The sequence below is a fragment of the Zonotrichia leucophrys genome, chromosome 2, assembly GCF_028769735.1.
Source record: "Zonotrichia leucophrys gambelii isolate GWCS_2022_RI chromosome 2, RI_Zleu_2.0, whole genome shotgun sequence".
Lineage (NCBI taxonomy): Eukaryota > Metazoa > Chordata > Aves > Passeriformes > Passerellidae > Zonotrichia > Zonotrichia leucophrys.
In genome coordinates, this window is record NC_088171.1 from 129,865,700 (window position 1) to 129,893,453 (window position 27,754).

Here is a 27,754-nt window from a genome sequence, read left to right on the forward strand (position 1 = left end):
GTGTGTTTGCATGTTTGCAAATCATTGATATGGAAGTAAGTATCTTCTAATCCATAGTCAATGTTATGGTGTGAAATACATTGAGAAAAAAATCTGTGGACTTGTGTAAAATAGATCACAACTATGGAAAGAAACTGGCTGGCATCCCACATACCTTACTTCAGAGAAACCCCAGTTCAGCAAAGCACTTAAGTATGTTTTTAACTTTAATCAAGGGAAGTTAAACACATGCTTAAACTTAAACACGTGCTAAAAGCTTTGCTGGATTGAGTCCTAGCAAGGTCTGAGGCTGATTGGGTAAGGAAACTAACCAAGGTAACAAACTCCATCAGATTAAATGTAGCATCTTTCTCTGGGGATGAGGAAAGAATAGAAATTTTTTCCTTCTGATATGACATATAATTTTGTGTACCAGCTATGTACAGACGTGAGCATATTGTGAATCATTCAGATAAAAAACTGGGCTGTAAGTCAGTAAATGCATAAATATTAAATGCCAAAATAAAGAAACTATCTTCTGTGTTTCAAAAAAACTTGTCAATTGCCAAGAAGAAGCATACACTGTGTGGTTGGGAGTAATTAGTCTCCATCTCCACAAAATTACATTGTATGAGCCACTGCCAACATAAGCTTTCCATATTTTGAAATATTTTCTTCTCTCTAAATGAAACCACCCACTTTCTGAGTAATTCAGATTTTTTTAATCCCCTACAGATACGTATGAGGCAGAAATAACCCTTGCCCCAAATGGAATATTAGCTCATGGAAAGAAAATTCAAGCTGTGATCTACATAAACTGGTTACCTGATATAACAAGTAGTATCCATCCTTGCCCAAACTTCACCTGTTTTTATGGACAAGGGTAGTTACTACATTCTTCAAAATAATTAGTCTCGCCTTCAGTAGAGGAAAAATGCACCTCAGATTAATAAAATAGATCATCCCCTAAGAGTGGAAAAAGTACACTATTAAAAAAAACCTAGGAAGGGCTATATGTAATTTCTAAGGGAAGCAGCCATGGATCGTTGTGGCCATAGTCAGAGATCTTACTCTTACTTCATTGGAACTAGCAGGCTCCATGTAACTTGCTGCTCAACATTTCCCTTTCACCCCCCAAACTACTCCTTGGAGGCCCCTCTCTTTCTCCTTCAATGAGGCACTGAGGCTTAGACTGCCTGAGCAGAAATTTGTTGTGGCCCCAGGTGATACCAAGCGTGGGTTTCCACTATGAGAATTACTGTGTACAATGCAGTTATGCAGTGATCCAGCACATAAAAGCATGAGAGGTGATAACTAATTGTATTTCTATTTGTTTGATTTTGGTTTTATTTTCCAGAGCTTTCTCATTATGAAAGTATAACTTAATTTAAGGTTCTTTACTCTTCAAATTCTTGAGGAAAAATAATATCTATTATTTATAAAATATGTCAAAGTCGGAAAGCAGCAGTTTCCTGCTGCAGAATTTTTTTGTGCATGTAATTTGCATTTGAAATTGTGCAGTAAAAGAATGATTCATGCACACATTATTTCTGAAGAAAAACCACTCATGATTTGTTACAAAATTTGAACTCTTAATAGGTGAAATCAGGTTTAGATCTTCTTAGCTTTTAATAGGAAAGTAATTTTTCCAGCATAAAGGTGATGTTCACTCTGTATTTGTTTTCCTGAGACAATACTTCTGTAGAAGGGGGATGTAGAGAATAAGTTATGTGGCAAGTTAGTCAAGAAAGTAAAGAATTGCAAAAATTTGGCATTTCTTTTTTAATAGCAACTTGATCAAGAACAAGCAATTGAGTGGATTAAGAAAGAAAGGCTTCCAGCGTTTCTAGAAAGTGACTGTTACTTTGAATACAGGTATTGCAATCTTTTATGCTGTCTTTTATTTATAAATTTTTACATTTTCCTCTTTTGTTTAATTAATCTTGGTAGTATTCTTAAAGTGGTTTTGCCCTCTCTTGTCCTGTTTTCTTTATTGTAATGTTTTAGTGACCTGGATAAAGTTAGTGACTTTTTTCACTCATGCTTTTATTTTCCTTGACCATGAATTACATCCTGTACTACACCATTACAAAGAGGGTAAGAATGGGATTTACTGATTTCTAAATCTCTGTACCTCAGAGAAGTCATGTTAGCAATGCATCTTTTGCTAATAAATATGTAAGCCATATAAGTAGAAGTTACAAGTCTATGAAATTAATCTGGAAAAAAACAGGAAGTGTTTTTTATTTTAATTATTATTCTAGTGTCTTTGGGGCCTCTGTCAGAGTTTAACAAAGTCCTCTGTGGGATGCCATGGCGTAGCTGGATGATTTACTGTTAAAAACTTGCAGTGTTTTTCCAGATGTCCATTCAGCAGATGTTCAGGAGATCTAGTGTGTATTTTTGGGAGGACCTACCTCTATATCCCTTAAGGCTGTGTCTAGATGCAGATGATTGTAGCATATTTTAGGGGTTCAAAAGGAGAGGCAGCCTGGAAATATGGTTCACAAAACTCATATTTGCTGATTGTAATGGCAAAGTGGCTACTGGGGTATAGACTTATACATTTAAAAAATGTAAAATGTTTTTTATTTTTGATAACCTGGAAACCGCACCTAAGTTCAAGGGGGAAAAGTGTGCAAAGAACAAGCAAACTGTGAGAGTGCTGAATTATACCTGTGTTAACAGCCTGCTTTACACATATCTGGGCCACATGAAACAATAACTTTGATCTTCTGCTATAGCAAACTGTTTGATTAAGCAGTTACCAAGAGAATTGCATAAAACCATCTTTAAGCATGTACCTAATTTCAACTGACGTCAGTAGTTCAAGCTGCTTTTCTGAATCAGAATCAAGGTAAGTTCAGATGTTAAAAGGGAAACTTTTGTTTGAAGATGAAGACACCCTAACTCTAGAAATAAATCCTAATTGGTCTCCAATAGTGGGCACAAATAAAACTGAGCATTCACTTGGTTGTAGGCTCAAGTGTAGGCTTCATCTTCCCTTCACACGTGACTTGGTTGGCTTTGTACTTGTTTCTAACTTAACCAAGTTCTGCCCAGTTCTTGGGGCCAGAGCATCCTCACTGTTGTCATGTGGTTCTAAAATTGCCTTTCCTGAACACTGCAATATGTTCACACTAACACAGAATAGCACTGGAGAACTGTTCAGTACTATGGAATCCCCATAGGGCAGCCAGCTCAACACAAGAGTGCCAGCTGTCTTGCTCTCAGCTGCAAGTTCCATCAGTTGAATCAGTGCTGGGCATTCCTGTTGGAAGTCTCCTTCTGTCAGGAACTGGAGGTGTAGTCTTTGGTAATCTGGGATCTTCTGCAGTCTAGGAGAACAGTTCAATTTTAGTGAACAAAATGTTCAAGGGAATCTTGGCAGGGCTTGGAACTGCAGAGATACATGCAAAATCCTGAAAGAAGTGTGCTGGTAAAGCTTGGTAATGCAAGTAGGGCACTATTGTGTGCTGGTGAGCTGTGCAGTGCAGTAGTGGCATTTACAGATGTGACAACTGTTGAAGGCTGAAATAATACCTAGCTGGATTGATACTTGTGGGCCCCTTCCAAATCAAGATATTCTATAATTCCATTATTCTATGAAAAAAGCATCATGAAGTTCTCTGTAACCATTTTTTTAGATAGACAGTTTTTTAAAATTGCCAGTTCCTTGAGGAAATGAACTGTTTCTCTGATTAAAAGCTAAAATTAATTCTTTTCTTGTCTCAACATTTAATTTCAGACTAGCTAAATTGATATCACAAGTAGAATGGAGCAAGACTGGCATTAATTTCATTATAGATAGTGACTACTCTCCCTGGATAAGGATAAGGAAGCAAAGCCCAAGTTCTCCCTCTCCTGAGGAGGAGGAGGATGACTCTTCGTTGACTTCATTGACTATGAAGAAGTTCTATGTATCACTTGGCGAGGTAAAATAAACATATTTAGTAGGTGTAACATCAAGATAGATTGAATGAATTGGGTAGAATTATTTTAACTGAGGTCACAATCTAATGGGACAACTGACTCTTGAATAACCTAGTCTAGTGCCAAGGGGTTGGAAATAGATGGTCTTCAAGGTCCCTTTCAACCTACATCATTTTCTGGTTCTCTGATTCTCTAAATAGCTTTTATATTCAAAGTTTTTTATACTATAGAAGAAGGTTGATGAGTTGTAATACAACTTAAACAGAAGCTCAGCTCATACAAGTATGCTCAGCTACTGTCACACACCTCTCTGCATTAGGAACTATCCTTACAGAAATCTACACAAACAGACTGCACAGAATTCCAATGGACAGTAAGCTGTAGCTCTCAGAAATATGGCAATAAACAGAGAAATGTTAATTGTTCTATGAAACTTCTTTTCCTAGGCTACAGTTTCTCAGGTAAAGGATTGGTTTACCTTGGCAAAACAAGGTGATTCTGTGCAAACAACAGATTCATATACGCATCCTGTAGTTTCTAGTAAAATTCAAGATACTCAGCATTTGCCTGGGCAGCATAAAAGAGATGAATCATTGCCTGGAAAGGGTCCCCTTCTGGGTAAGTAACAAGAGTTCACAGGGGTTACATAACCCTGTGGTTTGTAACACAGCTCAGACTAGCTGGAAAGGAAAGGCTTTCTAAGGAATTATTGCTAACTCCACTTGTTACCTTCTGAGTATCACATGGCATCTGAGGCTTCAGACTGGCAATTGTTTCTTTCCATAGCTACAACATTAAGTGAAAGTTTGATCTAGTAGTAGCCAATTAATTTTGTGATAGTAGTAGTTTCTTTTCTTACACATTTCTGTCTTATAGAAATCTGTAAGTTTCGGTTAAATTGTTCTGGGTTTTTTGGGGGGGCAGAGGCATTCATATGTTTTGAAAGACTTTCTTGTCTGGATTCTTTGAGTATTTGATAGCATATGATGTGTTTCAGCCATCTTCTTAGGGTGTTTATGTTGGGCACTTAAAGGTCTTTTGGCTGCCAACTTTTATGAATCTTGTAATCATTTGGAATCCTGTCTATCTTCAAATTTATTTGAAATTGTTCAGCAAGTTCCCGAGGTTCTGGGAGAGAAAATACAGATGCACATATGGACATATACCTCATTGCACAGCCTTGCTTCTGCTTTTTACACAGTAGCAAGAGGAGGAGAAGCCTCAGCTCATATGTTAGGAGCTTCCTCTCTTTCCATTCTCAGAGATGTATCTCTTTCCCTAATTGCCTTAGGTCCTGAGAAACAATTCTCCATGTTTCATTTCATAGACTTCTGTCAAGAGGCTGTGATTTTTCTTTGTCAAGTGAAAACGAGAAATAGTTTAGAATTAAGAAATGATATTTAAAATCACACTGATTTTTATGTTAATATCAACACATTTTGCCATATATAGTTAGAAAATTATGTAATTGCAGAGCAGGGAATCTCTCTGCCATGTTCCCGATCCAAGTGTCTGTCTGTGACAGTGGCCAGCACTGGTTAGATGTGGCTTATTTTCAGAGGAAGTTGAAGGGAATGTCTGACTAGTTAGGCAAAGAAGCAGGTTACCTGTCTAAGGAATGCCACAAACAGAGTTTCCTTTCCCCTTCAGGGCCAGCATCTGCAGAAGCCCATGTTACCAGTGAGAGGTCCAGAGGGGCTGAGGAGGTCTACTCTGTGGCCGTTGCTGAAGCTGTCTCCCACACGCGGTCAAGAGTTTATGTACACCCAAAATGGCACAGTGCAGCAGAAGAGGAAGATGAACAGGGAAGCACAACTTCTCAGACAATGGAAGAATCCACACCAATATCCTCTCAAAATGCAATGAAGGAACCCATTTCAGAGCTGACCCTCCCGTCAGCTGCTGACATTGAAAGTAATGTGAAGTTCCACAAAACAGCCTGAAGTGTTTACACACAAGCTAGTGAATAATGAATTTGCTCATGGTGCTGCAGTCACTCTTTAACCTAAGTTCTTCTCTACTTACAGCCTTAGATTGCAAGGAAGATGAAAGAAAACAAGGAATCTTAAGTCCAAGTTCTGAAAGTGTTGGGCCAGACAGCAGGGCTGCCTGGTGTCTTAGTCATGGGACGTACGACACTGGCAACAGACACGAGTTTGAAAGATTCAAGAAGTTCATTAAAGGAACACTTGGGGAGAGGTACTGGTGGCTCTGGATGGATATTGAAAGACTAAAGGCTCTTAAGAACACTACAAGGCAACAAAGGTACTTCCTGTTATTTAACAGTCATTCCCATTGCTTTAATACTTGTAACCTGGAGAGATGAATGCAGGTTTTGAGATTTCAGAGTAAATTGTAATGTCTGAGTAAATAGACACAATTAATGTGTGTCCTGACAAGATTTGGAATGACTCTACTGAAGCTGATAAAACTCTTTTTGCAGAGTCATGTTTGCAAGGCTTACATGAAGTCAGAATCATATTATTAAGGCTATGTTAGAAAGATATTTGGAAAACAGATGGCAACAGAAAGAACCTAAAGAATAAAAGAAATTAAATTCACAAGTAGGACATCAGTATGACAAACTCCTTTAATGAAAGATCCTGCTGGATTCACATAGTCTATTTTATAGCACTATACATTTTGTCTTATACACAACCTGTCTCTAATTTGTGGAAAAAATATTTTGGCTTCTGCCACTTGCAATTAAAAAACCGTTGCATGGCAGCAGCTTAAGCAGCAGGATAAATTGTACTCAGTTCTGTACAGCATTTGATACATGCTTATGTAACTATTTTTGTTGACTGCAGGCAACTCAGTAAGATGAAAAAACTGTACCTGCTGAGCAGTGGAGACTATTTCCTCAGTTCAGAAGTGTTGCTCAGACTTGAGCTACTGCATGGAGATCAGTGGAATATAATGCATTTAAGACGGATTCAGCCTGAAGTAGTGAAACCACTACTTCTTTACTGGTATGAAGAAATGGACATGAAATAAAATTCTGTTGTTTAATAAACGTCCATTTTCTTTGATAAGCCTATTATTTCATGCCGCTTATCCCAGTGCAATTGTTAGAAACAATGTCACTGTAAGTACTAGCACATTAATTTTTGGCTGAGCCTAAACTGCATAGCAATCTGCTGAGAAGCCTGGTAGATCTGCTTTAATAAGCCATTGTCATTTTTCTACCAGAGAATCTGATCTGCTTTGTGGATCTCTGCCTTGGGTAATGTTCAGTTAAAGTTTAGTCTGCAGGACAGGGAAACTCTTCCAGGCACAGTAGGTTAATTCTGTCCTAACCTGTTCCCCATACTACCCTTCCCAAGTTCTGAGGATGCTCTGTGTGTATGCCTTCATGGGATTTGAGCCTGAGACTTTACTGTTCAATGCCTGTCATACAAAATGCCTTTTACGTATTAACAGCTTAAGTGAGGATATAAAATCTAACCTATTTCCAAAATATGGGCTAAATTTTTGAAGATGTTCTCTCCTCCCCAAGGGGGTTCAACAAATTCTAGGCATAAACTTGGAATTATGGATCCTCACATGACTTGTGGTCTGTGTCCTGGCCTACAATCCTTTCCTATGCTTTGCTGTAGGATGGATGGGGCATACCTTCCTGCAGACTGATAGAAGGGTTTGTAATGGTGCAGAATTTGCAACGTAAGTTTATTTATGTGTAGTCTGCTTTTAGATTTGGAAGCATGCAGTATCTAAACACACCTTTGACAGTAACTGATTTTTAATCCTAGGTGCATATAGCACTATGTCTTAGTACAGTAAACAACGTCACTGAAAAAAACCGCCAAACAGCCCATTGTTTCATTACTTTGGAAAGTTCTACTTATTAGCTTTTTTCTCCCTAGGGGTCCCAGATTTTGTGTCACTCATTCAACAGCAATAGATGCTGCCAGTGCAAAACTGAAGTTTTGGCACACGTGTCAAGAGAGGCCAAGAATGGACGTTGATCCTTTCCCACAAATAGTGTCATTGTTGCCATTGACTCAAAAGTCTGACATACCACCTTCCCTTCTTCAGGTAAGTAGGATCACAACACTGGAAAACAAAGCTTTTTTCCTGCCAAAAATAATGACAAAACTCCTTGAATTCAATGGAACAAGAGTAAAGTTTTTAAGGAAATATTTAGCCAGCTGGTATATTGAAGATGATTACATATAAAAATGCAATAAAATTTCATTATACTTCATGCAAAAAGTTGCTATGAATAGAGTCAAATTATCTTCTCAGTTACACCCTGGCTATTTCCTAAGTCCTTTGGATGGATGTTTTAGCTGGAAGTTCTCAGAACTGCAAAATTAAGTCTCTAGCAATGCAGCTTCACCACTTGGCCTTGTCTTAATCCAGAGTAATTCTTACAATTTCACTACAGTTAACCTGGATCTATTCCTCATGTCTATAAAAAAGTCAGAATTCTACTCATTTTCTATCACTACAGCCCTTCAATCAGTTACACGTTTACTTTCTACAGAGAGCCATGAGTCACTCAACAGACCTTTTCACAGTTTGTAGCTTATAGGTGGCCAGTTCAGTTTTGTCACTTTTCTTCCTTGAAAGCCTGAGTGTGAGAGGTAACTGCAATAAAAATTACAGATTTTCAGCAATACAGTGTTAAGCCTCAGAATACTTGCTATTTGGAGAAAGTGGATTGAAGTTGTGGTTCCAGTATCAAGAACTGTATAGGCTATGCCACGGATTTGTCAGCACACTCTGTCAGTAACCTCTGTTACTTTAGGTTGGATAGTTTGGGGCTACAATTACTTCCTTTGAAATCTGATTCATGGAGATAATGGAGGAAAATAGTGGGACAGATTTCCTGTTTAGCAGAAACTGGATTCAGAAGCCGTGTTCCTGGTGATCATGGCAGAAATGGGAGCAAGAAGCACCTGTGTCTTACAGTGACCAGTTCACAAGGTGTGCTAATGAGCCAGGACTAGCTGTAGGTCAGGCAGACAGGAACCTGCAGGTTTCTCAGTCCCTGTTGAATTTGACACAGATTAGGATCTGGTATCATGAGCATTTACAGAGTCACCAAATGGCCCATTTCTTGCTATTACTTCTTTTTTCCTACAAGAAATTTTGACTTTTGAATCTTCTAACTACATTGTGCTTGCAAGAGCTTAGGTAAAGCAGCAGCTCTGGGTGAATTTCTGAGGGCACTCTGAATGAAATTGGCATCTCCAAAAGGTCAGAGTATGATTTTGTTCAAAATAATAAGTGATGGTGTGTCAGAATGACCCCTTTCTCTTCCAGTCTGAGTGATTGTATCTCTCTTGCAGTGAGCTGACTTAAGTTAATTGTCCTAAAGTTTCACAAAACATGTTCACATGCTCTTCACCTGACATCCTCTGTAGTTCTGTACAATGTGCTTGTAGCATATTTCCACCTGTTAAAAATGCATTTTCTGAGCTGTAGTGGTTATTAAGGTATGCTGAAAAATCTTGAAAAATATTCAGAAATTTTTGCAACTTGCCATTTCACATATTGTGATTGACAAGGAAGAATACTCTTGGAAACTCTTGACTGTTTTTGACCAGTCAATGAGAACATGTTAAGAAAGCACAAAGGTGGAAAAGTAATCAGAATTTCCTTATTTTTCTGTAATGTCTTTTACAAAAGTAGAACGAACTCACCAACAATTTTATTAAAACTAGCTAAACCAAATTTCTCTTTGAAGAGGTCATCAGGATTACTACCTATTCTCACAGGAAGTCGGACTCTCCGAAGGGATGATATTTCTAGCATTAGAATGCGGTACGTACTAAAGTCCTTTTGTATCTTTCTGCACAGCAATATACCTCAAATATTTATGGAAGTATTTTAGATTCTACTGTTTTCATTAATACTTTATTACAATTATCTGCTTAGTGAAGCACAGTTATGGTACAGATTGTTTGCATGGAGAATTCCTCCCTGGCTGATGAGTTTCTCACTTGTTTATACCACAGCACAAAAGAGTTTATTTTCCCAAATACAAATGTTTTCTCTTATGTAATAGTCAATATTCTACACATTCATATTCTTTTAACCTGTCACAAAGGCTAACCCATAGAGTCATGCTATGCCAATGATTTCCACAGAGCAATATGAAAAAGGTATTCTACATTTTTTTTCATTGTAAATTTAAACTCCATGTACTTTTTCCTCTCTATTCACTTTATCATTACACCAGTTTTTTTGCCCTTTTTTATTTATTTATTCTATAAGCAGCCTTAGATTTTTCTTAAATATGTATTGATGATTTTTTTGTTTGTGATCCAGGCCAATGTCAGTGAGCACAGACGTGATTCATAGCTTAGCTCTGGATGGGACTAAAGACTCAGAATACCAGGGTCATAGAAAGTACACCTATGCTGAGCTTCTCCATGTAAGTATGGCTTGAAAATATTACTTGTCTTGAATCATGGGTTAAAACACTTTATTCTGCAGTATGAAGTAGTCAAAAATGGAGAGAACTTGGTTTAATTTTATGAATGTCAATGCTTTATGCAGACGTATCATTAGAATGTCAGCATTTTCTCTGTTGTATCTGTCACCTATTGGATAGGAAATCATGGAACACATGGAGGTTTATTTCCACCAGAAAGTGTGGATCTTCTCCATAGTGACCATGTGTTCAGTAGGCTATGATGGAAAGCTCTCTGGATAAATGCTTCAGTGGAATCATTGCCTAGGAAAGTATATCAGACTTACAGAGAAAACTGAATCTACCTTAGAAAGTCATTAAATTATAACATTCACAGAGGAAGAAGGTTCATTTGTACAATCCCTCTTTATTGCTTGTGTACTTCATTCTTTTCTTTGCTGAATTATTGCCTGCTAAGCAATAGTTGAGCAAACCTCAAGAGAGACAGGCTGCACAGATGAGCCTTTTCTCAATAACTGCTGAAATGCTGACAAATCAAACATATGAGATGTCAACATCTGGCAATCTAAAATATATCCAAAAACCTTCTTGTTTGTGGAATGGTCTCAAAACAGCCTGCTCTTTCATGGAGGTATTGATACCCACAGCCTTACAACTAAAAAAAAAAAAAAAAAAAAAAAAAAAATTAAGAAATCTGGGCCCACCAACATGTGCATGGAGTTTGCTGAGCACTTGAATACATGCTTGTTTGTTTTGCACTTCAAAATCACACTTTATTCATTTCTTCACTGCAATCATTTTACCTTGTTTTTGACAGAAAAAAAAGGTTAGTCTTTGCAATTTGGGGACATTTGCAGTTAGGAATGTATATTCAGCAAAAGTTCACACCATGAACTATTAGTTTTTATGCATCATATGCAGTTTCTCTCTTACCAACAGAAGAAAATATCATACATTTACACTGGTTAGACCGGAACCTACAGTCAAGACCTCACAGTTTGCCATCACAAATATGAAGCAAAGGGGAATGCAGGGATTCATAGTTTAACTTCATACTGGGGAGGAAAATCTTCCGACTCTGCTTCAAAAGTCTGGTTTCCTCCTGCCCTTCTCTCCTATTTGGAGAGAAGCTGATTTTCAGCCACCACACTCATCTGCTTCCACTTCTGCTATCAGAGACAGCAAATCAGCCATAATTTCTCTCTTGTGATCGTCAGAAGCTAATTTACTACAGAAGCCTCTTCTGCCTTCTCTGTGAGCATTGACAAAATGGATGTATTCTTCCTCAAATGCTCTGGGAGCTATGGTAATGAGCATGGATTTCTGGCTCGCTAAATTGCTCATGATTTTGTTGGTCATGTCAGTGGTGTAACCCCAGAAGATGTATCTTTTGTTCCATAATAGTTAAATGTTTTGAATCTTGACCAAATAGCCTCCTCTTAACTTCTCTTAATTCAAAACACAGTAGCCTGAGCTGAGACAACCTTTGACAGCTAACTGATGTCATTGAGTATCACTGGAATTCCACAGAGCTAAAGACTTAATGACAGAATTAAGGCCAGGTTTGTTTTTCTGTTTTAAGTATTGAGGAACCACCTAAGGGATGCTATAATCACTTAGCTTCTCTACATGTCTTCAGTCATCAGATTTATTCCATTGGATGTGAATATTTAGTGGGAAAATGGTGGTAAGGGCCATGATCAATTGCATATGTTGTAGAAAATGGAGTCTACTTCCTTGGGATGAAGATACTAATTTAACACACTTCATGGCCTTCCTTTGCAATGTAGTGACATTTGAAAATAATGAAAGCCTGTTATTCCTTGCTGTATAACTATGTTTTATTTGTCCAGGGGAAAAGTGTTGCTAGCAGTGTGGTCTTCAGGGGATCAGGAATTGAAAGCATGCTGCAGTCTCTTTATTTGGAGAACAGAGCAGGCTACTACTTCACACAATTCTGTGAGAAGTCAGGGAATAAGGTATGAATATTTTCCTACTCTGTGATAATTTAGTCCACAATTGACTGAATGCCAAGTTATAGAGGGCAGCCAGACTGAAAAAAAAAAGAAATGGAGAAAGAAAGATTGATGACTGGATGAGTTATTACTTGTGAGACTTCAATCCCTCAACAATAATAAACTGTTCACGTATATATGCAAACTAATGACAGGTCTTAACCAAGCTGTCAGATTCTTACTGTCTCAAACCCATTGGAATTCTTATTGTACCATCAGGGATAAAAAAAAGGCTACTCATTTTTAAAAGTTAACCATTAACTTGGCACAAAAAAAAGAGGTCCTAACCCACAAAAAACCTTTTTAAAAAGATGGGAAACCTGCTGTGCTATTACTAACAATAATTTGATTTCTTCTTACTTTTTGGGTCCAAAATCTCCAATATTTTAAAAACTTTCTTATGCTTCCATGAATCTCCTTGTATTTCTGAGACATGAACACTATTTCTTTTATGTAGTCAGCAGATGTATCATTCATTGCTTGCTGTAAATTGAGGATTGAATTGGAACAGTCTATGCATATTGAGTTAGTGTTTAGTGGCTTTGCAGAAAAATTGAGTCTTTAGGGGAGGTTTGAATGCAATCAAGATGGACATCTGTTTCACCACTAGCACAACCCAGAATCCAGCAGCAGTAGCTAGAAATGCCTCTGGCTTCTAGAAGGCAAGATGTAGTGTTTCCAAAGCTAAATACCTTCAGCTAAAACTATTAAATGTGCATAGAAAGAAATCTAAATGAAAGAAACTTATTTTTCCATTGGAGATAGGCAACCACCCAAGTGTCTCTAGCCTTTCCAGGTGCCAGGCTCCTTTCAAAATTATTTGCTTTAAGTTTTCTCTTCAGCTGTGAAGCCTATTTCACTCATGTTCCTGGTCTGGAAGACTACAGTTTGTGGAACAAAGTTCCCCATCTCTACCTTTTTGGAATGGATTGTTCATTGGTTAGTGATGGGAGTTTCAGGGTATTTTTAAGGTCTAAACCCTATAAACACATGATTAAAACAGAGGACTTGGGGAAAGATCTAGCCTTCTGAAAGATCTTTTGCTGTTTGTTTGAATTTATGAAATGAGGCCAGGACTCTGGGTCTCAGAAATGTGTGTAATAAAAATGTAATGATAATCCCAGTACAATGTGTCAAGTACACACTATTTAATTATTTTGGTTTTTGCTGCAAAACGCTATTTTGCCATGGCACAAACTCTGCATGTCCATTATCAGCATCTCTTCTTTAGCACTGGCATTATGCCACTGAAATGTGGTTACTCTTCAAATGTTAACTACAATGTTAACAATTTTAATGGCCAATTATGCATAAAGGATGCAATAAAAGATAGAGTATCACTGTGACGATGCTATGAAATATGTTGTTCTTCTGCCAGTATGCGACAGAAGATTAAATCCATTTTAAATTGAGCTTGATTTATGATGACCCCAAGGAGCTAAATAATTACTTGCTTTGGAAAGTCAATTTTTTATAAAATTGTGATATTTGGGTAGCAATAACCTACAATATTTTTCATCTCTAGTTGTGGAAGAACTGCGTGTACTTTTGGTTCGACCTACAGGCTTATCATCAGCTTTTTTACCAAGAAACCCTTCAACCTTTTCAAATATGCCAGCAAGCTCAAGTAAGTTGTAAATAATATGTTTTTCTTTCAAAAATACATTTATTAGTTCCCTTCACAAATGCATTTGTTCAGTGTAAAGACTGAAAAGAAGATAAAAAAGTTTCCAAAACTTGACAACCCACACCAAAGTAAATCTGTGTTGTGGGCAATAAAAGAAGCTCTTTGGATTGTTTCCATGGAATTTCTTGATTCAAACATTAAACATGCATAGTTTGATTTCCAGGCTCTGCAGCCTGTTCCCAGTTTTATCTATTATACTCAGTTTACCTAAACTCCCCTTTGCTACACTGAGTCATATTTGGAAACTGTCTGCTTAGTGTTAACATCAGAGATAGTGTTTTTTCTAAACCAACTAATTGTGCTGTACCTTTCCTTCCATCTCCTATGTGGGTTAGAAATGCAGATTTCATAGTACAGACCTCAGATAATGACCTCAATAATGAAAATTGATCTTTGTTAGCCCAGTTCAATTTTTATGATTGTCAGGGTATCATTATTATATTTACCATGGTTGTCATCCCCTAAATAGATCTTTAGACCTCCATTTAATGTTAAGTGGAACCGATATTTCCTATAAAAGAGTATTTTAATTGAGCATGCACTTAGCCCACAGTGGTGCTGAAGGCAGAGTACATTGATTCCATCAGGGAAAGAAACTGCAACATTGTGATATCATTAGAAGAACTACAAGGAACTTTTAAAACCACTTTGTGAAACTTTGGTCTGATTTTCCTCTCTAAACCTTGTGTAGGAGTATATCCTATCCACATATTTCAATATATACTGTAATAGAGCAAAACTACTTCACATATCATTGGCACAAATATCTGTAGAGGACAGGTGAGAGTAATCTCTTTATATGACATGTTCCTGAGCATCTGGACATTCTTGAATTTGTCTTCTTTTGCTTCTTGGAGGTTTTACTGGGAAAATAACAGAAGTTTGCATATTTGTCCAGAATTCTCATCTAAATCAGTGTCATTTGTACAGAAGCTCCAAGCAGAGGCCAAGGCATGGGTTCCTCCCTCACCTATCTCGTACTGGGTAAACTGAACCGTTACCCTCTTTAGTTGTTTTCCCCTCCAGCTGTTTTCATGGCCTGAGGCTGTGGGCAACTGAATGTCCCCTTAAGTCTGACTGTCTCCTGCATCAGTCCATGCCTGTGTGTGGCTGGGGACCTCCTCACACCAAGCTGACCATATCTATTCTGTATCACCATTTTCCTATGTGTTTTGTTGCAGGCCAGAGCTCACCTTGTAGTCTCTGATGGTTTTCATTTTGGTTTCATTTCACACCAGTTTACATTCTTTTTGTAGTGGTTGCATGGCTGAAAATTTAAGGCCCAGGTCTTTTTTACTAATCTTATTTCCAGTGCTGGCCTGGTGGTGACAGCAGAACATCGTACAATCAGTGTTACCAGGCAGTACATACACATAGCCATGAAAGTAAATACATCAAAACTAAATATGTGAAACTGTTCCATTAGCATAACTAACAGCTGAAATGTAACATAACAAATCAACACATGTGCTGCAACATTTGGTATCATTCTCAAGCTTGCCTTTTAAGGCTGCAGAAAAATTATACTTGTTTTCATTGGAACACCGTAAAGAGTCAAGCTGCAACCAATCTTCAGAGTCTGCTTACGAAAGGGATGCCTTCCCAAATTCTGCACTCACCTTTGGCACAAGAAGACAGTCACTCCAAATAGTCCTAAGAGAATGTGAATCAGATTCACATGGCACATTGTCATATATATTTTACTATTTATTACAGAAAGAGACATGTAGAGACAAACAGAGTGTTCCATATGTGTGCTGCCTGCTTCCTCTTAGAAACAAGAACAAACCTTGATTGCTGTGTATCTGCTACTCATTGTTTCATTTGTTAGGCATTGCTATCTCAGCTTTATAATAGAGTAATAAAATGCTTTACAAAGTATATATGCATTCTCCTGGGGAAAGAAACTATGGTGAGAATGAAATTTGATGGATAAGAATAATGAGAAGTACTGGTAATCACCCAGGAACATACATGGTTATTCACTGTAAACATATGCACACAAGTGTAAAAAAATTTGAAAATAATTTTAATTTTTTAAAAAGTTGTTTAGAATTAGAAAATTTAATGCAGTTGTGGGAAATACAATATTTTAATGCTAGAATCAATTTAGATAAAGGGAGTCTTCATTACTGTGGACTTTCAGGGTCAGATACAAGATTTATGTTAGTGGGAAGTGATGATGGAGGTTAAGGCAGTTTAGCCTCTCTGTTCAACACCAGCCAGTGCATTGCATGCTTCCATCACATCATTCTGCCAAGCAGCTGCACAAGGCGCTCGTTTAGAGCAGAGCAATATCCATTCCTTTGGGCAGCAGTACAAAACACTTGGACTTAAATCTTTCTCACATTTCTTGCTTCACTCCAGTCATACTGAAATTGCTTATCAAAACCTTCTCATCTGGGGATGAATTCACACCAGAACCCAGGGCCTGTACAATCCCCAATTTGGAAAGTCATAAAATGAGGCCAAAGTCTTAATCTGAATTTTCTAAGCATTATGTACAACCAGGTTTGTGCAATTGTAAGTAATTCTAATATGCAAATGTACAAATTTCCAGATAAGGGTTTGGGTTCAATCCATAACATATTTACATTTATAGGAGAATTTATAGCTGGCAGGTAGAAAAAAAATCTTGTGTTTTTAATAGGAACAAAACAATGAATCAACAAAGTTTGATATGCACTTGATGTCCTATGCTTCGGATTTTTGTATGAATTTGTTAACTTTTAAGTTAATGTAATTTTTCTTGTTCATCCCATAGGAGATTGACCAATATAATGGTTTCAGTATTCCACTGAGAATGAGAAAACCTCAGGAATTCCATGACACTGGAATAAAAAGATGCTATGATTATTACTTTTTATAAAATGTGTCTTTCAAACTGCATTGCCCAGTGTTGAAGGCTGTGAACAGACACTTTTCCTCTTTTTTGGCATGTCTAGAACTCTTCTCAGTTGTTTTTCCTGCAGTCCTTGCAATTGAATCTGTGCAGATCTACAGATGCACCTCAACTCTGATGCAAGGGACACAGGGATGAAAGTTACTACTCATTTCTCTCCTATCTGCAAGTGCATATATTCACTTACTTGGTCAAATACCACTGCAATGGATTCTTATGAGAATTTAACTAAAAAGATGCCAAATCCTCTGACACTGCAAATGTGCATCCTTCAAATGAAGAGGCCATAATGATTTCACCACTGAGAATTTGGTTATTTGAGATTGGAAAAGTGCATTCCTCTAGCTAGCGTAAGCACCTTTAAATTTTTGCTTCATGTGTATTGCCAGCCCTAGATATTGGTTCTGGAGACAAGTATCTGTCCTTACTATGTTCTAGTTTGCATGTGAAATTATAAAGAACTGGGGGCAGCTCTGCAGGTAGAGCAGCCTAAAAAGGCAGTCCCTAATGTGGCAACATTTACAACAATGCTGGTGTCAGCAGGTTGTCAATAGCTTTTGGTCAACACTTCTTAGTCTGGACAATTTCTGACTTAGTAGGCTGACATTTTTTGCCATCTCTAAAGCAGCAAATGTACTCAAGTTAACAAAATCATAGGGGAAGGGAATTCCAGCCAAGAAACTAGTGGTGCATTTGTTTTTATTTTATTCTTAAATCTATGCTGAAATGAACACTCACTTAAGGAGCCAGGTTAATCTGTGCTAAAATATTGAGGACATATTTTTGAAGCTTTTTACTAATTTACAGATCCCTTGTGTGGTAAGTTGTAACAGGTAGAGCAATATAGTTCTAATGACAACTGAAATGGTTAACCCCTTTTTAAAAAGGCTGTTTTTAAAGATACCACATCTTGGTATCATTGGAGTTGGCCCCTCAGATTTGGCTAATCTTATACATTAAATGTTTTGGATCAGACTTGATGTGACTTAACTGAAACTTTCCTAGTGTTAGGGCTCTTCAAAGTAACTTTCAACTTTTGAAATCACTGTGAATCTAATTAAAGCTGTTAAATGTCATTGTACTTAGAGATTTGCTGAGAAGAGTTTAATTTAGGATAAATGTAGTCCAGCTTTCAGGTAAGACTCTTCCTATGGATCTTTTATTTCTCTTATGCCTTGCACCTGCATATCATTATTGCACTGATAACAATAGGCACAGTAGGCACAAACCATTTTTGTTTGCATGGAAAATCTAGAAATGTGGAAGGAGTGTAGAATCCTGCATGCACAATAAATACAGTAATCATAACAAGAGCTAAGGGAGGGATGGATGTCAGCCATCATATCCCTATATTCCTCTGTGACCTAACACCAGGAGAATCTAAATGGTTTGTTTCAAATTGTAAAGGTCCAAAATAATGGGGATATAGTCTATTACTGTTGCTGTTTGAAAGAGAGAGTTTAATAAATCAGCATTTAATTTAAAACAAACAGAAACATCATTATTTAATGTACTCAAACATTCTCCCCTTGTGCTTGAAATCTAAGCACACCAGTGTTTTATTACTACTTGAACACAGAGTAAACATTATTTTCTTCTATTCTATTGCTTTGAACATCTGCTAGTTACAGCTGGATTTTAGTAACATAAGGAAAATGAGAATTATAAGAATTCTGAATTCTTCATTGTCCAATCTGTGTGATAATAAAGTGAAAATGGACTTGTCAATGCTATCCTAGAGAAAAATTCTGATTTGTGCTGCTAATCTGGGCCCTGACTGTATGTTTGAAATATAGTTAGAGTTTCACAATATGAAGAAGAGAAAATATTTATAAGGTTATGAAAAATATTTGGCAGCATATTTTTTTACTTGAGTTTCTAGCTGAAGTCCTAATCATGAAGTTTTAGGAAGCTATTACGGAATTTATTTTTCCAAGATATTCCTGGAGAAAAAAAAAGTGTTTTACTCTGAGTTTTCTATGTTCATTTTCATAGCATGTTTAACAAAACATTTAGAAAACAAGAGTTTTACATAGGGGACTGTATAAAAAAAAATTTAAAAATTACTCTGTGCTTCAAGGATGAGCTGTTAGGGAGAAGGAAATACCCTCTAGGTTCAGTTTTCTGCTCCTTGTACGTGTTGAATGGCAAACTCTGAGCTTCAGATAAGAAGCATGTTGTGATTCTTGTTTTGGTAAGGGCTTAGATCTCAGCTGTGCAGTGGTATCTTCTGTATGGATCCTGTACAGTAATAAGTGTCTCACAATTGTGAAAAAACTATCAAAGAGAACCTCCACAGAGAATGAAATAGTATAATTTTTCATTAATTTTAACCTCAAATTTACAAATGACATCTCTTAGAAGAACTAAGATGCCTTCACTAGTTGGCCCAGCCCATATTCTGCAAAACAGCAGTGTGACTTCATGAGGAGTGCAGTTGCAGTGATAATTGTGGTTATCTGTAATCTCAAGTATCAGCCAAATATATCCAAGTGAAAATTGCATTAACCATTTTAATGAGGAAGATTAAAAATGGCAGAGGGATTCATTATGTCAATAACTGAATTTTGAACTAATACTAGTTCTGAACATACAGCAGGGCAGTGGGGGAGTGTCATGGTTTGAGCCTGGCGCAGAGCCAGTGCCCCCATGAAAATGCCCTCACCCTGGTGTCTGCTGTGAGATGTGACCAGGAATAAGCAAAACAGGCTCCAGCTTAAACATAAAGAACACTTTATTACCTAAACTACAGGAAAATAGGGAAAAACTATAAGGAAAAAAAAAAAAAATTGAAAACCTTACAAAAAAACCACTTTCCTCCTCCCCACTACCTGAATTTCCCAATCCGATACATTCTCCCAAATCACCAACTGCCCAGCCTGGCACCACACTTTAGTATACTCAAACTTCAGTTCATGAAGAGGAGAGGAGTCCTCCTTGTTCCATAGGCTTCCCCTGGAAACACACTGAAACCTCGTGTGCTTCCAACGTCACTCGGCACCGCCCGGAAAAAGTCCTTTTGCCGCTTGTGACATCTTCCTTCCATGCCCAGTGCTCTCACCACTGCGCATGGACCAGAGCTGCTTTTAGGGTTGTCTTTCAAGGATGCCTTGTCTCACTCCAAAAAGGCACAGTCTCTGCTTTGGGACATCTGTCCCCCCCATATTTTTCCAACCCCCTGGGGCCGGGGGGTCCTCACGATGAACCCTCCTGGTTCTGAGCCACTGCTTCCCCCTAAGTGCAGTCTGTGTCACAGGAACAAACTGAGTCCATGGCTACAAGAAAACGTCCAGCCCAAAGGCCACTCCAATCATCTCTCCCCATTCAATCATCTCCACGTTCTTCGGGCCAGGTCCTTGTCTCATCTCATCTCCTATCTCCCTTCTTATTCAGCTTCGAGGAGGATTAGCATTTTTGCAAGGCCCCAATCATGAAAGAAAGGGGTTAAAGCTTTCAGTCTCTGTCTGTCCCGGAGCTGCGGCACTCCCACACACGCTGCCGCTCCGGCCAGGCACTCTTCCCCCCCTCCTTCTCCTCCTGGGCCGGCTGCTATCACATTCGGTGTCGCCGGCTCTCCTCTCTCCCTCCTGGGGAGGGGGGGGGGGGAATGTCTGCCCGATGTCTCTTGGGGCTCCTCCACCCTTCCATCCTCGAGGGCCTTCTCACCCCCATCTCTGTCCAGGCCCCGGGCCTACCGCATGGCTGCCCCTCCCCCGCCCAGCAGCAGCGGCTGGACAGGGGAGGGAGATCCGACTTCTTCTCCTCGACGTCCCAAGAGAGCCTGCCAGGGCCAGAGCTCTGCTTTTTAACCCCTGTGTATTCTTGGAGGTGTGTCCAAACCCCACTGGCTACACCAGGTGCCAGTATCAAACTCTCGAACATCCATTGGTTTGACCACAGCATCCCAGAATTCCCACTTCTTCCTGGTCAAACCACCACAGGGAGAAATATGCATTAATTCTCTCCTGCAAGGGTCTGTGACCATTGAAATGTACCATGGCTAAGATATAGTTTTCTTCTGTTTTATTGCAGTTCCTTTATGCAACTTACATTGCTCCATCTGCCAGTATGGACACTGGACTTCATCAAGAAAAGAAAAATATGATTTATCACAAAATTGACCCGGCTTTTGAGGACCTTTTTGACCCAGCAGAAGAACATATCCTCACTGTTTTGCTGGAACCATGGATGAAGATGGTGGAAGAAGACAAATACACTTATAGAAAGGTAATATCTGGATGACACCATGAAAAATTCTTATTTCAGGGAAGAAAATCACAAGATCATTTATATGAACCCTGTTGTATTTATACTCCAGAAGGGAGAAGTATTACAAGATGTTTTACTTACTCCTTTCTATCCTGATAAATTGAAATAGGCTGAGCTCTTTGTGGAGAGCAGACTTCTCATGTGAAAGGAAGCTGTGGGCTTCATGGACTCCTTGGCCTGTGAACTGGGGAGAAACACATCTTGCTATGGTAAAATTTATCTCTGCACTCAGGAAGTTTCATGTTTCTGCAATTGTACCATTGATCAGAAGTAATTTTTTTAATGATGGATTGCCAACAAACACTCTGTATTTTTAATGATAAGCACATAGTAAGGTGGTTTTTTAGTGTGTCAGTGCAGTGACAGTAGATATTTCTGGTGTTTGGAATTTAAGTGCAGCATAGAGGAATTTACTGCTTAGCATAGAGGAAATGTGACATGGTGGTTCAGCCGTATTTGCCCCAAACAATTTTTGGATTGTTGCTCTGAAGAAGTTGCTCAGAGGTGTACTCAGTTCTAATCCCAAAATGTTCTGAAAGTATGAATTGAGTATGCTCATGGAGGTCAGAGGAAAGGGCTGCAATCCTGGCTGTGCCTCTGACCAATGACAACAAGAAATGGTGATGACAGTGGTGGATGCTGTGGCTCTCTGTTATTTGTAAACTTACCTACAAGTTGCTTGCTGAAGGTCAAACTCCTTCTGGGTGCCACAATCCGAGAAAGATACAAAGCTCTTGGAAAATGTCCAGAGGAGGGCTATGAAGGTGGTGAAGGCCCTTGGGGGGGAAGCCTGCAAGGCCTGAGGTCACTTGTTTGGCCTGGAGAAGAAGAGAGTGAGGTGGTCTACAGGCACCAGTCTCTTCTCTGTGGTGCCCAGTGACAGGACCCAAGGGAATGGCCCAAAGCTGTGTCAGGGGAGGTTTAGGTTGACTATTAGGAGAAGTTCTTTCATCCAGAGGGTGGTTGGGCACTGGAGCAGGCTCCCCAGGCCAAGCACCAAGCCTGACAAAATTCAAGAAGTGCTTGGACAATGCTCTTGGGCATGCGGTGTGACTCTTGGGGATGGTGCTGTGCAGGATCAGGAGTTGACTCAATGATTCTTGTAGGGCCCTTCTAACTCAGGATACTCTATGATTCTAATTTCAAGTCTTTAGCATCTCTCTCTTGGAAATAGAAGGAGAAACTTATAGTGGAAAATCATGAGAGTGAGGGCAGGAAGTTGGTTCTTGTTCCTGTTTTTCTTCAGTATGAGGTTAGATGAAGCATCTCCAATTTATAAGAAATATCATCATTTATTGATGATACTTCTGTCAGCTTGTAATAACATTCCCACATTGCCCACTGCAAAATATTTTGAAATCTCCTTTTTCAGAAGTTTTGTAATACAGTCTGGTTTTGGTTCTGTATCATGTATGCATGTAAGAAAAACTAGATGAATTGATACCTAAAATCAAAGTTGAGAATGGTCTTCTAACCAGTATTAAAATTTAAAAACAGATTGTAAGAACAGAAAAGAGACATACAGCTATCTTCAGCACTTTGCAACCAAGAAAGTTCATGGAACAGAGGTCTTATCCATATTCTTGATTTTAATAGTCTTTGAGGAAATTTTTTTCCTCCATGGGTTTCTGTAAAGTGTATCTTGAGTGATGTATCTTCAGCCTCACTGTAAAAGTGAGTTTCATGGTTTAGTCGTGCAATAGGAGAAAAAATGTGTATCTTGATTTGTTTGGAAAGGCCTCCCTGATAATTTCACCTGATGCCCTAGTTTTGTATATGACAAAGAACAAGTAAACAATTATTATCTTGTCCTGTTCTCAATGTTGTTATGCTTTCACAAGTTTCTGTGATATCCCACTTCAATTAGATCTCCCTGAAACTGAAGAATCCTAGACACTTTGACCTCTCCTCCTACAAAAGGTGTTCCATACGTTTGTTGCACTTATTGCCCCATCTGTATGTATTATATTATTTTGATGAGATGCAAGCAATACTCAAAGTCTGGATGCACCAGGGATCATCCAGTGGCAGAACCATGTTTTCTGTTGTGCTCTTTGCCCATTCCTAATTGTCCCTATCATTTTGACTCCTGGTGAAGTTTGAGTGGATGTGCAAAATGTAAGCTAATAGCCATCTGCAAATGATTCCAAGATTTCCTTCCTAAGTAATAACTACTAATGGAAAGCCCTAATTTGGAGCTCACTGGAATGACTTAATGTTTATTATCCTTGAATTCAGCTGGCCTTTTATCACACAGATGCTAAAGTGTCCTGCTATCCTGCAGCTTTTCACAGTCAATTTAATTTTTTGCTCTGTGGAATCATTTTGCAAACTTTGTTGTCTCCTCACTCACCTCCTTTCCACATAGTTTCTGAATGTTTAAAAAACAACCTTAGTGCAGGTCCCTGTGAGACTACAATAGGAACCCCACCCCATAATGAAAGTTATTTATTTCTTTGGTTTTGATTTTCTACCTTCTACTTAATTCACGAGGGGACTTTCTCTCTCATCCTGTGATAACATAATATCTTTTAGAAGTTTTGAAACTTTGAGAAACTTAGTGAAATGAAATATAGTAATCCAAACACATCTGTAAAATATTTTCTTTGCTTTTCAACGTCTTTTCCAACCTTTCAGATAAATTATTTTTTCTGAACTATTTCAGCTATAACTCTTTATGACCTGCAGTGCACCTTGGAATTGACTGATACTTTCATGAATCTGAAATTTTATGTAATTTCTATCAGGCTAGTTTTAATCTTTTGTAGTTGGGTATTTTCTATGTGTGCTATCTGTAAGGGTTGTCTAGAGTCTATTGCCGGTCCTCACTGAGTCAAATCATCAGCACAGCCGACGGTTCTGTACATCGTTTTTGCATAAGAAGGAGTCTGCTTTAGAGCTCTCTGTTTTCACTGCTTCTAGTGAAAAGTAAGAATTGAAGAGATATACTTTTCCGTTAATATGTGTGATCAGTTTATATCTCCTTGAGTTAACCACAGGATAATCTCTTGCCCTTTCAGTTTGGAGGATGTGTTCCTTTGCAAGTGAAGTTACGTGCAGACTTCTTAGTGCTCCAACAACACAAAGATCTTAATCTGAGCACAAAAAAACCCAACAAAATCCTTTTGACTGCACAATACAAATGTTTGTGAAGAGTTACAATACAAAGACATTAAACGACCTGTTCTAGGAGGCACTAGAATCTCTTTGTACTAGCTGCAGGCTGATAGTTAGGCACACTCCTTCCCAAGCACAAAGACAACGTCTGCTTTGTATTTTATTCAGTCCCTGGCTCTACTCTTCCCCTTTGTTCTACTCTATATCAGGACATATTTGGCCCATAATGAAACAAGATATTTTATCAAGAATTAGGTGAGTCCAAAATTGTTCATTTGGGACATATTCAATATATCTACATTTTTTCTTTAAATGAAGCATGAAATCAGGAGTGTTTCTTTTTACTGTTGACTCTCATTCTGCCTCTATCTGCTTTCTCTTTAAACTTTATGAAAAATGTTTTGAATTGTTTTACTATTTAATTTTAAACTATATTTTCTTGTAAGGGAAAGAATAGCCCAAAGCACCTTATAACAATGGAATAAAGTTACATTGAGCTTGAAGACATTCAGATAACACAGTGATTAGTGTGGTATTCACATTTAGATGAAAATGTAATGAATATTTTTCTAAACATTCTCTTCTCTCTCTGGAGCATTAACACTTGTATAAGACAATCACAGCTCTCTAATCTTTGTAATGGGCATGCAGATCAGTGTAAGGCATTGGCTCGATTTTGCTAAATATCCTAAAATCTGCATTAAAATGGTTTAGGCAGCAAGGAAGGTCACCAAATATCTCTTTCACAGTTACTGATTGTTTGTATATAACTGAAGAATTGCTCTAGTTACATACAGCTTCTAATTAAGTTAAAAATGCCAACTTCATGGATTCAAATCACACACAGTTAATAATTTAAGAAATAGGACAAGACTGAAAGTCAGAATGCTTTCATCTTTATTGTTTAGCTATTTTAACATCTTTCTCAACTTAAATTTGTGTTTCTCTAAATCTGTGGCCCTCTGTCTTCTTGACATTTCCCTTTGAGAGTCCTAGTTTTAAGAACTGGTTTTCTGCTTCTCAGTGGCAGTTTGGCATACAATTTGCTGGTATAGGCAATCAGGTATGTCTGATCTAATATACACAATATAATATATGCAAAACATACACAATATATTATGTACACATTAGAATTTAGCAAATTTTGAATCATTTTGCCTAAAGTTATAGTTAGGTGATTTAGCAGTTATCTATAGAAATCTGCATCTGAGCCTACTCAGATGGGAAAAGTGTGTTCTACCAGAGCTATTGATAGAATTGTTTGTCACAAGAATGTGACTTCTTGTCTCTTCTAAACATCAGTCTCATCGCTGACAGATGTATTCTTTTCCATCTGCTGTCACTGGCAAAATGCCCATGTAGTTCTCCATCTTTCTATAATGTGTACTGTAGGGGTGATACAAGATATTATTTTTATTAGGTGGAGTTGGTGGAAGAAACTCAACAGCTGGACTCCGTGTACTTTAGAGAGCTCCAGGCTTTGCATCAAGTGAGTTCCGAGAAGGATGAGGTAAGACAAGTACCTACTAACAAAAACAAACCCTTTCTCTGTCAGAGAGGGTTCACACTTTGAGTATCAGCAATGAAAAGCTGACCAGATGCTAGTTTGGAGAAGCAAATAGTCTGATTTCTACCATTCATTTTGGGGACTGATTGACAGCCATTGTGTTAATTAGATACACAGGTCTTCTGTCAGTTCCATCAACATCAGACCTAAAGTCTGTGGAATGTGTTTTGGGCCTCTACTCTTGAGTAAATGCCTCCATTTCAAGGGAATTACAGGTATATATTGGATTATTTGATTATGGAACCTGCAGACACTGATATGTTTAAAGCAAACATAAAAGTAAAGCTTGCTAGGAGCTGGAGCCTTAACTCAATTTATTTTCTTAGTGATTAGAAAGCTATTTTACAGAGATAGGTTATCTAATGCAAGGATTATTAGACTGAGCAAAATGCAGAGGTGAAAAAAGCAGTTATGCAAGCAAAATAATTTCTCCCCTCAGAGTACTGTTGCTGACACGGGGGCTCTCAAAGAAGATCAGCACTTGCATCAAGTTCCCAAAGAATTGGCAGGTCCTAATCTGTCTGACCTGATCCATGACAAAGAGAAGTTAGAACAGTTCCAGGCTTTTCTTGATAAGCATTCTGCTAGGTATGTTTCTTCATTATTGTTATTTTACCTGTTTCTAAGTTCAGAAGAAATATGTGCTAATGATCTTGGCTATCTAAATGTTGACAGATTTCAGTCTTTTAAAAAATGTTTTTGCATATTTATGAAGCACACAGACACGTTGTTCAGACAACTGAATTGTCTTAACATGTTTGGGGTAAAAATTCTCCTGTCAAAACATATTTGTATTACAGTTCTGTTTTCAGTTTCTGCTTTGATTAGTGGCAAACCCATGAGTAGAACAATTAGCCTATAATGATTAAAATTTTGTCTTTTTTAGTACAGATTCAATTTAGTATATTTTAAAAATTAAAGCTGGTTATTATAAAAATGTACAAATAGAAAACAGGCATGTTATTGTCACAGTGTGACAGCAACCACAGTTTTGTGTCTGCTGAGCAGATTTAAGTACTAGCTTGTAGCAGATACAATTTTAGGCAGGGTCTTTGAAAAGGTGAGCCTGTTTGTTTTAAAAGTAAGATCTGAAGAGAAGCTGATACTCTTTCTTTTCTTTAAATTGTTGCTTCTTCCCTTTAGTCGGGTTTCCCATGAGTTGATGCTTTGCATATTGACTGTTGCTTCTAGTCAAGCACTGCTATAGCTTTACATTGGATATTAGTCAGCTTTTTCAAAACTGTCCAGAAAGGGGCATCTGGCACAAAACTCCTCTGGCCAAGATTCAATGTCATCACTTCTGCTTATCACATAGGTTCTCTTTGCAGTCAGAGAGACAAAAATATACACTTCTGACACAATATTCCTAATTCTGAAGGTAAAATCTAAAACCAGTTTGGATGGATTATTCCTAAGATTACTGACTACAAAAGGACTGCAGATAATGAGTTCAGATGCAAATTCTTATGGTCTAGCTGCCTGTAGTCAGGTGACTTCTGAGTTAGTTGTCTAGAGCAGTGGTCTCCAAACTTCTTGCTCATGCATCTCATCAGTAAAAACTTTTTGAGTGTGGAACCCTAGTGTGTATGTATTTATATATAATTTTTTATACACTATATACATGTGCTACTAAAGTTTTAATATTTTCTTGCTGCCCCTCAACAAATGGTCTTGGACACCCCCTTCACATACTGCGGTTCAGAGACCACTAGTCTTGACTTCCTCTCTAGTTCATTGGGGAAATGGTAGGAATCAGCAGATAACAGGTCATGGACAGGTATGCTGAATTGTCTCTGGTATTTCCTGCTTTGTTCATCACAGACAAGTCTAATTTTAAGTGGTAGAACCAGGCAGAGAAATGTTTAATTTATGGAGCTTTTTTTTTTTTTTTTTTTTTTTT

General features: G+C 38.0%; 1 protein-coding gene across 2 annotated transcripts in view; it reads left to right on the plus strand.

Moving 5' to 3' along the window:
- RGS22 (regulator of G protein signaling 22) overlaps positions 1-27,754 on the plus strand; it is a 61,482-nt gene that overhangs the window by 14,231 nt on the left and 19,497 nt on the right. For both annotated transcript variants that reach the window (XM_064703572.1, XM_064703573.1), the window contains 14 exons: positions 1,769-1,854; positions 3,728-3,914; positions 4,359-4,530; positions 5,563-5,826; positions 5,940-6,177; positions 6,723-6,884; positions 7,779-7,950; positions 9,608-9,684; positions 10,192-10,297; positions 12,151-12,276; positions 13,838-13,939; positions 20,934-21,128; positions 25,708-25,797; positions 26,294-26,442. In XM_064703572.1, coding sequence (XP_064559642.1) covers positions 1,769-1,854; positions 3,728-3,914; positions 4,359-4,530; positions 5,563-5,826; positions 5,940-6,177; positions 6,723-6,884; positions 7,779-7,950; positions 9,608-9,684; positions 10,192-10,297; positions 12,151-12,276; positions 13,838-13,939; positions 20,934-21,128; positions 25,708-25,797; positions 26,294-26,442 — 2,126 coding nt within the window. The remainder of the gene's footprint in view (positions 1-1,768; positions 1,855-3,727; positions 3,915-4,358; positions 4,531-5,562; positions 5,827-5,939; positions 6,178-6,722; positions 6,885-7,778; positions 7,951-9,607; positions 9,685-10,191; positions 10,298-12,150; positions 12,277-13,837; positions 13,940-20,933; positions 21,129-25,707; positions 25,798-26,293; positions 26,443-27,754) is intronic.